This window comes from Leptodactylus fuscus, chromosome 4 (genome assembly GCF_031893055.1).
Source record: "Leptodactylus fuscus isolate aLepFus1 chromosome 4, aLepFus1.hap2, whole genome shotgun sequence".
In the NCBI taxonomy this organism is placed as follows: Eukaryota; Metazoa; Chordata; class Amphibia; order Anura; family Leptodactylidae; genus Leptodactylus; species Leptodactylus fuscus.
Window position 1 is genome coordinate 60,296,079 of NC_134268.1, and position 17,122 is coordinate 60,313,200.

Here is a 17,122-nt window from a genome sequence, read left to right on the forward strand (position 1 = left end):
TAAACTAACATTTTTTCTAATTACCATGTCGGAAAAGCCTTAAGAAAGTCTATTCGTCTCTTACCTTTAGACGTGGTCTCCGCGGTGCCGTTCCTTAGACATACCGGTTTTAACCGGTATGCAAATGAGTTCTCTGCCTGAGAGCTCTTTCCAGCGCCGCCTCCATCTTCAGCTGCAACCCAGCATCTTTTGTCTTCCGACGTGGTCCAACTTCTGAAACCTGCGCAGTAGGCTCCTGTACTGAACTACAAGAGTGGCCTCCCATAAATGGCTGCAGGCTGGCCGGCCGCAGTACGCTCCTGTATTAAACTACAAGAGCAAGAGCTGCCACCCAAAAATGGCCGGCGGCCATTTTTGGGAGGGCACTCTTGTAGTTCAATACAGGAGCCTACTACGCAGGCGTCGGAAGTGGGACCACGGAAGTTTAGTGGTAGAATGCCTTTAAAGGTATAAAATAAAGCCGTAAAACAGTAATTTCTTACTCCTGCTGAAATGCAAAGAAGGGAAGAAAATAGAACAAAACTGGTTAATAAGTCTAAATTCAGACCCTTTTTTAGTTTTTTTTCATATTTGAGTAACATTTTCAAATAATATTTTTGTCATATACAGTTAGGGCCAGAAATATTTGGACAGTGACACAATTTCCGCGAGTTGGGCTCTGCATGCCACCACATTGGTTTTGAAATGAAACCTCTACAACAGAATTCAAGTGCAGATTGTAACATTTAATTTGAAGGGTTGAACAAAAATATCTGATAGAAAATGTAGGAATTGTACACATTTCTTTACAAACACTCCACATTTTAGGAGCTCAAAAGAAAATTGAACAAATAAACATAACCCAACCAAAATATATTTTTTTTTCAATATTTTGTTGCGAATCCTTTGGAGGCAATCACTGCCTTAAGTCTGGAACCCATGGACATCACCAAACGCTGGGTTTCCTCCTTCTTAATGCTTTGCCAGGCCTTTACAGCCGCAGCCTTCAGGTCTTGCTTGTTTGCGGGTCTTTCCGCCTTAAGTCTGGATTTGAGCAAGTGAAATGCATGCTCAATTGGGTTAAGATCTGGTGATTGACTTGGCCATTGCAGAATGTTCCACTTTTTTGCACTCATGAACTCCTGGGTAGCTTTGGCTGTATGCTTGGGGTCATTGTCCATCTGTACTATGAAGCGCTGTCCGATCAACTTGGCAGCATTTGGCTGAATCTGGGCTGAAAGTATATCCCGGTACACTTCAGAATTCATCCGGCTACTCTTGTCTGCTGTTATGTCATCAATAAACACAAGTGACCCAGTGCCATTGAAAGCCATGCATGCCCATGCCATCACGTTGCCTCCACCATGTTTTACAGAGGATGTGGTGTGCCTTGGATCATGTGCCGTTCCCTTTCTTCTCCAAACTTTTTTCTTCCCATCATTCTGGTACAGGTTGATCTTTGTCTCATCTGTCCATATAATACTTTTCCAGAACTGAGCTGGCTTCTTGAGGTGTTTTTCAGCAAATTTAACTCTGGCCTGTCTATTTTTGGAATTGATGAATGGTTTGCATCTAGATGTGAACCCTTTGTATTTACTTTCATGGAGTCTTCTCTTTACTGTTGACTTAGAGACAGATACACCTACTTCACTGAGAGTGTTCTGGACTTCAGTTGATGTTGTGAATGGGTTCTTCTTGACCAAAGAAAGTATGCGGCGATCATCCACCACTGTTGTCATCTGTGGACGCCCAGGCCTTTTTGAGTTCCCAAGCTCACCAGTCAATTCCTTTTTTCTTAGAATGTACCCGACTGTTGATTTTGCTACTCCAAGCATGTCTGCTATCTCTCTGATGGATTTTTTCTTTTTTTTCAGCCTCAGGATGTTCTGCTTCACCTCAATTGAGAGTTCCTTTGACCGCATGTTGTCTGGTCACAGCAACAGCTTCCAAATGCAAAACCACACACCTGGAATCAACCCCAGACCTTTTAACTACTTCATTGATTACAGGTTTACGAGGGAGACGCCTTCAGAGTTAATTGCAGCCCTTAGAGTCCATTGTCCAATTACTTTTGGTCCCTTGAAAAAGAGGAGGCTATGCATTACAGAGCTATGATTCCTAAACCCTTTCTCCTATTTGGATGTGTAAACTCTCATATTGCAGCTGGGAGTGTGCACTTTCAGCCCATATTATATATATAATTGTATTTCTGAACATGTTTTAGTAAACAGCTAAAATAACAAAACTTGTGTCACTGTCCAAATATTTCTGGCCCTAACTGTATATCAGAAAAAAAATAGTACAAGTAGCCAACAAAGCTCTACGTAATGAAACATATACCACAACATTGTTCTGTACCTGCTTTGAGCTAGAGCTATATTGAAAATTCAAGCCACTGAAGCATATTGTGTGATGTATGATAGAGGTCAAGAAGCCAAATCATTATTGAGCTGTTACTTATACTGCAAGACCATGTGTGTAAATCCTTTAGTTTTAACAATACAGATAAACCTATATGTTCAAAGACGCTCGCCATGCTAATTGCAGAGGAAGTGGGAAAACCTACACAATTTTGTTTTTTCTTATTTTTGGTATTATTATTGCTGTAAATTGCCTGATATACAACATCCTTCCTAATAACACAAATGAGTTACCTTTGTTGCCGCATCAAAGCAGATGAATCCCATGCCAAAGTCAATGGTAAGGCCCATTAGATGACTTTCAATTACACATGCATAAGTCTTACACTGAAAAGGGAGAATACACCATTAGTCAGGAATATCAATGAGAGGTGTAAATACCAAACATACCTATAACATTATACTGTACTGTATTGTGTATTTCTTAAATTAAAGGGGCTCTATCAGCAGATTTACGAGTTTTAAGCTTGTGCTGCTATTAGTGTGTAAAAAGCCCCCCCCCCCATTTCTTTTAATTACCTTGGTAATCGATATGTAAATTAGCTGGATCATTCATGGTGGGCATGTCGTGCACCCCTTAGCATCATAGCTTCTGCATGCCCACCGCTGCCTCCAAGCCCCCCCTTCTCCTGTTTATTCATGTCACTTTCTATTAAAAGCTATTGAAAGTAGCACTCCCTCCGGCACGCTACAGCGACATTTTCCCATAGAGACCATTGCGAACTGAAGCATGCACAGTAGTGTGCCGGAGGGAGCACTACTGCGCACGCGTGTGCTTTCAATAGCTTTTAAAAGAAACCAATGTGAATAAGCAGGAGGAAGAGGGCTTGGAGGCAGCGGTGGGCGTGCAGAAGCTATGACGCTAAGGGGTGCACGACATGCCCACTGTGCACGATCCAGCTAATTTACACATCGATAACCAAGGTAATAAAAAAAAAAAAAAAAAAAAACGGGGGGAGGTCTTTTTACACACTAATAGCAGCACCTGAATAGCCTTTTTAAAGGCTATTCAGGAATATCTTTAGCTCATAACCCGTAAAACTCCTGATAGAGACCCTTTAAAGGTGTGATAGGAGGAGGAAAATTTTTCAGTGCATCTTATAAACTTAATATATAGCAAACCTTCCCCCTGAGACCAAATTAATAGCTTTGAAGAACAGGGGGTATGGAAATCCCATTCATCAGCCTCCCTAACTGACCCTCCGGTTCACAATAATGTTACCACCTCTACTCTACTCTGACTGCAGGTACATAGAGTAAAGCAAAGTTGGTCATGTGACTAAAAATTGAAGTGTCAATAAGGGAAACTGTGGAATGAGACTTCTGTCCTCTCGCTTAGCTGTGCTTTACAACTCTTATTCTCAGGGCAGTGAGGGACCATCTCCTATACAATACACATGTTTATACAGTGTAGTGAATGCAATGCAAAAAAAATTCCATCCCTGAATGACCCATTTCATGTATACTTATATTACCATTACAACAATAATCAAATGTAATATCAGTCAGTGTATCACAGATCTCCCAAATATGTGATAATTTTCTTTGTAATAAATCTAGAGATGAGTGAACTGGATTCATTCAGAGTTTTGCAAAAAATTCAGGTTTATATGAACCAAACTTTTTGAGGTTCAATACACATAAACCGGCTACAACGGCAGCAGCCACATGGAAAGCATGGATAAAAGAAGAATCACATGACCTCTGGAATTAGACAGGCTTCCCATAATTAATTATAAATGGTCTGAATGACAGTATAGATGAACAATAATGTCGTAAACAGATATAGCAAACGTTAACTTGACACTTATACTGCAGAGTGATATCTTATTCCAAAACAGAACAAAAATCATTGAAAAAGTGAAGTTAAAGGGTTGTTCAATTTCAGCAAAGACATGAAAAGTTATTCAATTTTCCAAAACTCTTTCTGTTTCAATTCCTTATGGTTTGCTAAATTTCTACTCAATGTGACAATTTTTTTTTTTTTTTTTTTTTACTTCCAGTCCATGGTCATGGTCATGTGACCGGCACAGAGATGGACTGCTCATTACGAGACAGAGTTGTGACTGTAATGAGTTGTGGACTTGTGTGTCCATCAAATGACCAAGAAACATCCATCACATGATCAAGAAACGTCCATCACATGAGCAAGAAACGTCCATCACATGAGCAAGAAACGTCCATCACATGAGCAAGAAACATCCATCACATGACTAGAGACTGATTTTTATCCACTGGAAGTAATGAATCAAGCAGAGATCTAGACACCATGGGAAGTTGATACATAACACAATACAAACAATAATATCTATTTGCTGAAGCTAAGCAACTGAATAAAGTGCCAAAATGTTTTAGACACAGTTACTAAACTAAAGCCACGTCAGACATATAATGGCAGATCATGCTGACAACTAGAATTTTGTAAAGACTGAGGAGACACAGGAATCCCACCATTCGAGAAATACACAAAGCTGAGCTGCAAATTGCTATTTTGTGAACAAAAATTGCCATATTTTTTCTTTTTTTTTTGTAAAATAACAAGCTATAATAGACAATATAAAGATATTATTGAAGAAACTCCTTTTTTCTTGCATTTTTCTTTTGTAATAGTCAGCGGAATCTCAGCTTGAGAATGTAATTTTGGCATGTTTATTTTTAGTTGAATGGACACAGTTATATTTATTGTATTTGTATTCCTGAACTCTCTTCGAGTGCTGTTCTCCATAGAAAAAGCAGCATGTGATATAATTATCTAGACTAAAATTTTAATTTTTAGTATCTTTACATACTGTGAGACTATTTTTCCATATGCATTCCAGCTGTTCTTTTCATTAAAGCTATCCTATAACAGGAAGGCTGACAGTGATAAATACTTATTATTTTTTTTATTCTATCATCAGAATTAAGCAGGGACCCTTACAATCTAATTTAAATGCTTGTGGGTGTTCTCCAATGAAGCTAAAAATAAGTATTTTTTTTAATTTTTTTTTTACATATTTCTGGACACAATCCATAACCTGACAAAAACTCTCTTTCATGACTGATTTCATTTTGTGAACCATTCAACTCACTAATATAAAAAAATGGTCAGGTCACGTAAACTCCCCATGGACCTATATCATGTGTGTCTTTGTATACATTTGGTAGACATCTGCAGAAGGTTCTTGTAGTAAAACATACTAAACAAAAATTTTTGAAATTAAGCAAAGTAATGATTTTTATACAGTCTTTCATGGTCATACAGATGTGTTCACTTTTAAATTAGTTCTAATTTGGTTAAAGATTCCAATTTTTATAAAACTAATTAAATGCACCATCATAACACGCTAACAAAACCATCAACATCAGAACTGATTTGGTTAAAGATTCCAATTTTTTATGAAACTAATTAAATACACCGTCATAACACGCTAGCAAAACCATCAACATTATATCTGATTTGGTTAGAGATTCCAATTTTTCATGAAACTAATTAAATTAAATTATTACAACAAAGGGCTGAAGCTAAAAATACAACCACTATGCGGCTGCACATAGACACACAGTCAGCAAACCATTTTGCTATAACGCACCACTTTAGAGCTCATTCACACGCGGAAAAAGTTTCCAGTTTGTTTTTTTGCTGCTCCTAATTAGGCCTAAATAAATGGGCCTAAACAGGAGCATGCTTCAAGCCACAAACGCAAGGTAGGTCATGTTGCTTCTTTTTTCCGCTACTAGCTAGCAGAAAAAAAAGCGAGCGACTCCAATTGAAGTCAATGGGAGCCATTTTGGCAGGAAGATTTTGGAGGCGGATTCCGTGTCAAAATCCGCCTGCAAAAAACTCATAGTGAACATACCCTTAGGATATCTTATTGTGAAAGGCTGTCTATCTCTTCATACACATATGTGGACATGCCCAAACTATGGGAAAGAAAAGGAAGGACATTTGTATATTTAGGAAACCCAATGTGGAGGGAAAAGAGGGCATTTGTAAGAAAATTAGCATGACTGGTCCATCATTGTCATCGAGTCCTATATTTTAATAAGAAAACTTCATAGTTCTCACGCAGTGATGAAAAATAAGCAAGTGAATGCAGCAGATAGAAACGTGAGAACAAATGATAGACAAACTTCGCAAGATTAATTTTGCCAATATTTGCGAGGTTAGTTACAAGTTTCAGTTCAGTGCAAGTGGAAGCGCTACTATTATAGTCTACTTATTATAATTTTATCATAGTCTGTTTATTATACCATGGGCTCTGAAGAGAATCCAATGAATAAGAATGATTAGGTGGCAAACTCTCCAAAAAAAAAAAAAAAAAAAAAAGATTCTTGGAAAATTTGTACGAACCACTCTCTCTTTTTTTTTTTTTTTTTTTTTTTTTTAGCAAATTTTTTTCAATGGCTTTTTTTGTGGTCCCCTAATACTTATAGTGCTTCATGAGGTTTTGCGTAGCCATGATACAGTAACCACTGCAGTTTAAGGGGCCCTATTTTCCTTGCATATGCATCTGACTTCATATAGTTAGACAAAATAATTGTGACAAGACTGTTGTTGTGTTACACAGATATTCTTTCCTAGAATTCCTTGTGCTAGGAGTACATATGCAGTTATACCAAATCTGGCTATAACTAGTATTCTAGATATTTATATTGCAATATTCCGCATATGTTTCACATAAATACTTTGTTTTTTTTTAATACGCCAATTCAATTCTTTGTGAGTAGAAAAAGAGTCTCTTGCCTGAATCCTTTCGACTTCAAGAAAAGTTGCTGTTTGGAATGATTTCTCCCAATGTACAAGTTCATTCTCCAACTCCACAGAAAAGTACAAGTCCTCCCCAGATTCCGACTGAACTCCAAAGCAGTGTTTTCGGCGGTCCAGAAGATCACTGTCCTGATGAAAACCTGAAGTTATACAATCTGGCATACATCAAGTAATATTTCTTACATTCCACTGCCGTAATAGATATGAAAGTCATGAAATAATTAAATTACAGCTACAATATCAACACTCTAAGATGATTGAGTAATACTGGTGATAGATAAATAAATTAGTATTAATATGCAAACACATATTATAAGCATTTTCTTCTGAATCTTAAAGTTGGATTGATTTGAGTTTTATTAAAGGAATTTTCCAGGCAAAAAAATTAAATTTTAAATAATCCGGGGAGAAGAAAAAAAAAGCGCATTTCCTCCTAGTGCGGTCCAGTCCTGCCGGTCTATTGTTGTCTTTCGGCAGAAGTCCCCGCTGCACGTGACTGCTGAGTATAATCAGTGACTTCAGCAGAAGGAATCCGGGATGTCACAGTTGGCAAGGAATTTCACTTCTAGAAGAGGACCAGACTGTGCAGGGAGGACACCGGAGCTCCAAGGACAAGTCACTATGATTTTTTTTTTCACCTCCCCCATCTATTTTAACAGGAATTACTTTTAAAAATTACTTTTCAAATTTAAAAAAAATTACTTTTACTTTTGCCCAGACAACCACTTTAAGGAATTAAAATTTAAGGACACAACCTAGTTAGGGTGCATCTATTTTTTTTCATATTTTTGGGTACATGTATCTTGTTAGTTAATGTGTTGGACTTTGGGGGAAAAAAAAACTTGAAATGATGTTATAATTTTTTTATGTTTTATTTTTCCTACTTTCATGACATTAAATATACTTTTTTTCAGCTGGTTACAAGTACAACTAAAGTATAATCATCTTTTTGAGGAAAAAAATTATATTCTGATACTCTTAACTTTATTTTTCTTTGACAGAGCTGTGTAAGGGCACTTTTTTGCCATACTAACTGTTGGCACACTTTTCTGTAAATATGACTTATTAATCACTTTTTATTCAGTTTTTGAGTTAGGCTAGGTGACCAAAATACAGCAATTTTGGTATTCTGTTTTGTTGTTTTTTTATATGGCATTTACCATATGAGATAAATAATATATTCTACTAGCTTGGACTTTTATGCAATCAGCAATATCAATTATGGGTTAAACTTCCAAAATCAGAGTTATTTCAGACCTCAGCAGTAAGAGGTCCCGGATCCCGGCTGTGATATAGCAGGCGATGGTTTCGTACTAGCTACATTGTAGCATTGTACTATTATCTATACTCTCAGCCTAACGAAAGAATTGGTCATAGTGCCAGAGGGGGTTAAAATGCATTTGTCTCTGCAAAGAATTTTCTATAGTAAAGTGAGTCAAAACATGAAGCCGGCAGCATCAAAGTAGACCGTTTCCATGTGTTCTATAATACCGAGGTATTCCTGGGTGGGCTTAGTACCCCTCCTGCACTTAGTACCTCTGCACCCCCTAGAAATTTGCACCCGGGTAGTATAAAGACACTACTTGCAATCAGTGTAAACCCAATAGGTTGCCAACATCTTCATAAAAACTTAATTTTCTTCCCAATTCAAACATACTTCTATTACTTCTTATAAAACCAGTTCCAGCATTAGCATATAGCTGATATAATGAGATTAGATACATGGATCAACCTGCACAGTTACACTCTCTGTACAGAGCTACAGAACCTATTGAGACTACATATATTACATAATCAATATAGCGATTGATACAGTATAAAAACTAACCTGTATGTCATAACTGTAAGCATTATTAATGATTCGGTTAAAGGGGTACTCCAATAGCAGCAAGGTATTCCTTATCCACGCATAGGGAATAACTGAAAGGAAGTCAGATTGCTACCATCTTTGAACTTTTACCAAGACTTGTAGAAAATTTGGAAGAATTTGATGTGTCATAGGTGTGACATTAACGTTAACATTAACATTAACTAGTTACTTACAACTCTTCTTTTCCTGAACCAAATATGGTGACAACTAGGGTTGAGCTATCGGGATCGGAAAAGATTGGATCCCGATTGGCGATCGAGCAAATTTCACGATCGCAATCTGGATCGGGATCGGCTGGAAAATGATCGGAAATCAGATTTTAAAATCGATCCTGAAATCTCAAGATTGGCTCAACCCTAGTGACAACAAAGATCTTCAATAATACAATATAAAAAGAATGTAAAATCTCCGAACTGTTACACTATATATACACGTCACAAAACATCCTTCTTACCTTAAAAATTTTAAACATGATTTCATAAACTGTAAACTTTTTTTCTGCCCGCATCCAGTCCCATGTTGTTACCTAAGTTATACACAAGAGCATAATAAACTAATACAGCCACGTTTACAGTATTTATTAAGTTTTCTGATTTTCTAGAAATAATGCAATTTATACAGAAAAATATTTAGATTTATAGTACTTACTGGAGGTGAATTAAATTTATAAAGTGAGGATCCTCTAAGGGACAGAAACTTTGGTGTATACATATGGTCTTGAAGATTATCTTGCTCCCGTTCCTCAACCCAACCCATGTGTATTATCTGTTGTAATAAAAAATAAACTGATACTTTAGTAAAGTATAGCTATAAACAGTATGAATGAAAACAGATTTCGCTAATAGATTAGACGTTGGATATGCTTTAAATTTTGTGACAATGGTCTTTACTTTTTTATGTTTATATATAAATTTTTATTGGAATTTTTTTTGATCCATTAGTTAATTTTAGCAAATTACCTACTCAATTACCTACTAATATTTAAGTCAATCAGTCCTCAGCAGTTCTTTTCTAATCAACATGATTTTTTTATGCTTTTTTCATTGAAGTCAATAGATGATTGATCGGAAAACGAGTGCAAAGTGGTATGAGCTAGTGTTAGTCTGAGATAAGTTTTTCAATAAGTTTAGATCTGTTCCAGAGCAAAAAAAATGTATCGCTAATATAAGACCTTGGAAAAAATTACATTCTTTCTACGTCTCCAATGTAATGTAGTGAATCTGTGAGTTTGAACATGAGCCAAAAGCAGCTTTAAACCGAAAACTCAATATTAAGTAAAGATAACACTTTCTATTGCTTGTCTTACGTCTTATCGCCCTATGAAACCTTATTAAAATGCATTATATAAACAAAAGAATTGATGTTATCGGTATCATCAAAAACAGTAATAGTAAAAACCCCGGTGGTCTACAATACCCACAGTGCTGAAATTTTACAATTGCTGTCTCGGGGGAACTCTTATAGTATGACTTGCCGTAGACTCTATAATTCTAGAATAGTAAACTTACAGTCTCCTCATATTCCGCAATAACTCAGACTTTGTAGTGAACCAAAGAAAGCAAAGACCCTTGTAGAATTAAAGCCATCTTTGATGTTTTTCTGCTTTGTAGCATAAATCCTCGGTATATAGAAGTGTAGTAACAAGATCCGACTTGCTGTACATGTAGTGCAGATGGATGTGTCGTAAGAAATGTGACATTTACTATCTCTCTTTGTATCCAGATATTTACAGGAACATCTAATTTTACCAGTGTTAATCTTTTTATACAAAGTTCAATACTTTTTGCCATTTTACTCTACACTTAACCAAGGTAAAGCGGCTGTGAGTTTATTGCTTAGCAACCTGTTTCTACTTTGAAATCCTGTGGTTTGAAGCAACAATAGCTGAAAAACATAATGTTTGATCCAAAAGAGAAGAGATAATTGCAGAGGAAGACACCAATTTCTACACAAAACAAGAAACCTCTTTCTAAATATCTGCGCATAACAGAAATATAGAATGACATTGAAAAAAAGGGCTTTTATGACTGTTATGACAGCTAGCCCTCCATCTACCTACTTGACCACTATGCAAGTGCTGTACTCTAAAGGTTTTCAGGATGCATTTCTAGAATTTGATCTCATTTACCTGAAATTAAAAGTAACACTGGCTTTGCTTTTCAACGTCTTAAATTTACTGTTGTAATGTCTCTGCCTGTTTGGGTCTCTGCACCATCCTTCACTCGCATAGTTCGGCGAACACTACTCTAGTGAACACTACTCTATTACCTCTCCTCTGTAATTGAATTTCCACCACACCCATCTCCTGCACCTTGTTTCTCGCTGTCCATCAAATAGTTAATCTTAGCCTTGCCTGTGTAATTGACTACTGTTTACCAGTCAAGACTGGGGCAGGTTCTGGGCTTCCTATATAAAGGTCATCTGCCCACTCAAGTTCGCTGGCTATTGTGATTCTGTCATGTGACTTTGCCCTTGCCAGCTTCCTACTTCTCTTACCATTGTATTACTGACCTCTGATCTTTGGCTTCATCTGTAACTACTCTTTTGGATTACGATTTTGTACTGCTTTGTCTCTCTAGCTTAGACCCTTGCTTGCTGACTTCACTTCTGTGTATTTTTTTCCAGTCTTGTTCTCTATGACACTTATTTCTCGTAAGGGATTTGCCGCTCTGTTGTTGTCTGTTGCCTAGGACAGTTCAGGCAAGTAGTCAGGGACAAGGGCTGGATTGAGTTTAGGGCTCACTGTCTGTTCCTTCCCTTCTTCCATTGTTCCAGTAGCAGCTCTAGGGAATTGCACAACTAGCAATTTCATTACAGCTGTTTAGTATTATTTATATAGAACAATCACATTCCACAGAACATTACAGATATTCATTACACTTTCCCATATAGGGCTCACAAACTAAATTTCCTTTTAGTATGTATACATAGTGTGGGAGGAAACCCATACAAACACAGAGAGAACATACAAACTCCTTGCAGTTGTTGTCCTTGGCTGGACTCGAACCTATGGCTCCAGTGCTGCATGGCAACATGTGTTATACTATTTTGTTTAATGTCCTATTATAGCTGAGCTCCTTTAATGCGTTTAGTTGCAGTATATTGTTTTTCTTATTTAAAGCATTATTGCAAATTCATGGGTCTTATTAGCTGTAGACCCTCTTCAATAAGCTCTAATGGATCTACAATAATCTGAATGGCTGCCACTTCTATTAGATTTATAGCAGTTGTGTTACTAATACTAGTAAAACTAAAAGGTATGGCTGTATATGTATACGAATAGCATACATTCCCTACATTCATAGTGCTGTAGAGGTAAGGTGATAGTACACACATTCCCTGTAAAAATGCCATGTTGTGGTTAAAGAATTTGATGCAGTATCTTACTCTCTTACTTTAGATTGTGCACAGATGCTAGAAGATTTGTTTTGTAAATACAGATAACTCTAAAAAATGTTAAAATATGGTTAACATTAGAGATGAGCGAGTACTGTTCGGATCAGCCGATCCGAACAGCACGCTCCATAGAAATGAATGGATGCACCTGGTACTTCTGCTTTGACGGCGGCCGGCCGCTTAACCCCCCGCGTGCCGGCTACGTCCTTTCATTTCTATGCGAGCGTGCTGTTCGGATCGACTGGTCCAAACAGTACTCACTCATCTCTGGTTATCATATTATTTGACTAAAAATAGGTCATTTTCCGGTGATATATTCCCTTTAAACACATTGGCTTATGATTAGACTTAAAGGGGCTCTATCAGCAAAATCATGCTGCTAGAGCCCCACATATGCGTGCATAGCCTTTAAAAAGGCTATTCAGGCACTGTAAAAGTTAAATTAAACTACCCCCCCGTTTTAAAATAATAACTTAGAAAAGAATCTTCTCTACTTACGGAACGTGCACCCTGGGCGGGCCTTCAGGGTGCGCCGTCTTCTTCTTCCCCGCCTCTTCTTCCTCTGACGTCTTCGGGTCCCGTCCTCCTCCGGCGCTTGCTCGCGGACACTGATAAAAAAAACAGCCCGGGCGCATGCGCAGTAACACGCGGCTTCTACTACGGCTACTGCGCATGCGCCCGGGCTATTTTTTTTTATCAGTGTCCGCGAGCAAGCGCCGGAGGAGGACGGGACCCGAAGACGACAGAGGAAGAAGAGGCGGGGAAGAAGAAGACGGCGCACCCTGAATGCCCGCCCAGGGCCCGCCCAGGGTGCACGTTCCGTAAGTAGAGAAGATTCTTTTCTAAGTTATTATTTTAAAACGGGGGGGTAGTTTAATTTAACTTTTACAGTGCCTGAATAGCCTTTTTAAAGGCTATGCACGCATATGTGGGGCTCTAGCAGCATGATTTTGCTGATAGAGCCCCTTTAAAACATAAAACATATTAATAGTTGAATAAACGTTAACATACCTGTTGATTTACTGGAAAGTTCCTGTTAATTTTTTTAATCTGTGAAAACAAATTATAAATCAAAAGTACTGTGTGAATACTGTGAAATTAACAAGCAAAATATATACAAGGGTGCATCACTGTAAAAACTAATAGAAGACTTCTTCTGGCATTTAGTGTTTATATACCATCACTTGCGTCACAAATCCGTAAAATCAGAACGGTATGTCTCTGATTGTAGAATACCAGGCAGCAGTGTTAACTATAAGCTGTGCGCTCTGGAGAGGAATTAGTTAAAACAGCATACTAATGAACATCAATAATATCAATTACATCGTTGTCTATCTGCCGGGCTTGGGATTTTTAACTCTATCATTTCCAGAACACAGGGTTTAGAAGTACAGTGCTTGGCAGTGCTATGTAAATTCTTGCTATGTGCCCCCTCAGTTACAGCTTCCTCCAGAACTAATAATGTATAGGGTATAGCAGGGATACAGTCTAGGATTATAGAGTCATGGGTTTTTGGACAGTTTACTAATCCATCAGGTCTATTTGTAGTTATATCTATACTCTATATGCAAACAAAGATGAACTTACATTATTGAAAAAAATACCCTAAAACCACCCTATGTATCCATGTAATGTATAGTGTTTGTAGAAAGTTAGCAAAGGAAATTCTTGCCATCTTACTTTAAGGACTTATTTGGAAGACATTAAAAAATGTCCACCTGACAGCCATTTTGCATTAGCCATTTTGAAAACACATGGATTTCAATTTGTCTATTCACATGTCAGTTTTTTGGATTGACTATTTTTAACAGCTGTGAAAAAACAGACATGCTTTACCTAACCCCTCTTTAACAACACATTTGTAAGTGGGGGGGAATGGCCACCAAAAACAGATATGTATGTTAGTTTTTAATGACCGTCGGGTACAAGCAGAACAATTCACCAAAGCACTTGGAGACCTTGCTCTACATATCCAGTACCTGTATGTGGATGTCATTAAAACCAGTTGTATGTTTCACATTAAATATAGGTGTATGATATTGTATAATATTTCAGTATTTTTATGAAGCATCTCCACCAGTAATACAATAAAAGCAGGAACTATTTTGCTTTTTCGCTGTATTTTTTCCCTAACATTCTAAAATGCGAAATTTATTCAAACCTATGAAAAGACTAAATATGTGCACAGATCTCTCAGCTATATCACCTCACATTGTACTCTGCCGTGTTACTTTATATTGGTTTATCTTCTTTCTTCCTTTTAAAACATTCCCAGTCATTTTGCAGATCGATATCTGAGTTTGCAATAAAGCCTCTGAATTTGTACTCCTAGTAGTGTGGCGAAGAGATGATCTTGATAAAATGTGTCTTAAAATATGAATTGTTCAAATAAAAGGTTATCAGTAAAACCTATGGTACTCATATTTCCAAAGAGCTGTGTTCAGCAAATCATTTCTCTAATATATTCACTTCAACCGGGCTTACTGTTTTTACAAACACTATAAACATTTTTAATGTTCTACAATGTGTGTAGCGTTATATAATACTGCCATAGACATTAAGTAATATAAGATGTGGACATAATATAATTTAATAGGTGGAATGCCACCTACTGTTCCTATCCAGATGTTTGTTTCATGAGATGTCCGGTTTTTCAAAACTACATGATTTAGTGATATTATGTCACAAGCTATTCATCCTATTTGTATCTATCGGTGGCTTTTATTGTGTAGAAATTGTTTCCTGAAAAATTCAAACGGTGGACATGTCTACATAGAATAATTAGAAGCAATCTAAGAGTTATATAACATCTAAAAGCATAAGGTGGTATGTCATGTCTATTTGTTTAAATTACTTTAAGGTGACTGCTAATATTCTACATGGGTATATATTATTTCCTAAGTACAGAACCCATTTGTGACAGAGAGCTAGAATACTGTAGTTGCTCAATACTATTTTCAAATGGGTTGTTTCATGAAGTTAACTCTTAAAGGGGCTCTACCATTGGGAAAAGTCATTTTTAACTAAGCACACACATGCATAGCCTTTAGAAATGCTATTTCACACCTACCTTTTGTATGTAAATCACCTCAGTGGTTTTTGAATGAGCCCGTTTTTATTCATATGCTAATTAGCTTTCAGCCAGCACAGGAAATTCCCAGCAGCACTCCTCTCTCCTATCAGTGTGCGCAAACAGGAAGTCATCTGCAGCTGCCTGTGCTGTACACATACATAGGAAAGAGTAGCACGATGAGACTTCCGGGGTGCACCAAGAGGCTAATTAGCATAGGAATAAAAATGGGCTCATACTAAAGGTAGGTGTGGAATAGCTTTTCTAAAGGCTATGCAAGGATGTACTTAGTTAAAAATGTCTTTTCCCAATGATAGAGCCCCTTTAAGTAATATTTAGAAAGTTTATCATATGGTTTTACAGGTAATAATACTAGTAGTCACTGCATATTGTTATTATGTCCCATAAAGGTAAATTGGTAATGTTTATTGAATTGGAATATAGTAAGCATTTTTGAACAATCAGGTTCCAGCATAGCAATAGAATGACTGATGCAAACGGAGCCGCCTCTGCTTGTATTCACTCTAATGTAAAAAAAAAAAAAAAAAAACAATTAAGCTTTTTTTCACTTTGTTCCATTATCTTTGTTTATTTTTCTAACAGAAGAAAAAGTCCTATATGTAAGCATCCATTATGTTTTGTTTTTTCCATTAGCGTGAATATATAAATATCAGCATTTAAGTCTGTTGCTCTCATCCTATGACGGATAACAGCAACAGACTCCAAACATGTTTGTGTGAACTTTAGTTGCACAAAGTTTTATTGCAGTTTAAAGCTAAACAAACATAACCCAATGCTTCTGTATAGATTCTTAAAGCTCCCGAATATATATATAATATATATATATATATATATATATATATATATATATATATATATATATATATATATATATCCATCCTATGGATTTAAACATCATTGTCCTTTTAGAATCTATCAGATTGTTATTTGTTGGTATACCTTTTTTAACAGTAGATTATGTTATTCTATGCATAGACATCCAATAAATAGTATACCATACAGTTACTTATCTGACTATGCAGATATTTCCAGACTATAATATAGTGAAGGAAGAAAGTTTAAGGAAAGGACAAATACATTTTCTTTATTGAATAATATAGTTCCGTAGACGAAGATATCTTCAATGTATTTATAATGATTAAAGACTTTTTATTTTCTGTAACATTTATCTTTCCCTCTATTTATCCCAACATGATAAGGTTTCCCATATGTCACAAATGTATTTTTGTGATCCGTTCCTAAACTTCATAGCAGTTTTGTTAGATTTTGAAGCTGCTGCTCTGCATTATCATCATATGTAAGATTTCAGTTGATGTTTCTTTGTTGCATTTGGGAATAGCCAGATGGACTGGGTGGTATGGGAGATCACGCTGTGTTTCTTTGCTGTGTTTTAGTAGGAGCCCTGTTTTTCCTGACGGCATGTCACTTCTTTATGCAGAACCATGATCTGAAGTTTGTTAAATAAAGAAACCCATAAAGAATTGATTTATTGCAATATCTGTCACCAATGTCAGTACAGTCAGCAGCACTTTCTACTTTGATTGAAAGATAAAAGAAACAATTTGTTACAGTTCTGTGTTTAGTGATAATTGCTAAGTTTGAGAATCCATAAGCAA

General features: G+C 36.7%; 1 protein-coding gene across 1 annotated transcript in view; it reads right to left on the reverse strand.

Moving 5' to 3' along the window:
- SNTG1 (syntrophin gamma 1) overlaps positions 1 to 17,122 on the reverse strand; it is a 440,267-nt gene that overhangs the window by 5,443 nt on the left and 417,702 nt on the right. Inside the window, exons 14-18 of the mRNA XM_075270573.1 lie at positions 13,427 to 13,465; positions 9,668 to 9,784; positions 9,474 to 9,545; positions 7,126 to 7,278; positions 2,634 to 2,726 (exon numbers count right to left, since the gene is read on the reverse strand). Coding sequence (XP_075126674.1) covers positions 2,634 to 2,726; positions 7,126 to 7,278; positions 9,474 to 9,545; positions 9,668 to 9,784; positions 13,427 to 13,465 — 474 coding nt within the window. The remainder of the gene's footprint in view (positions 1 to 2,633; positions 2,727 to 7,125; positions 7,279 to 9,473; positions 9,546 to 9,667; positions 9,785 to 13,426; positions 13,466 to 17,122) is intronic.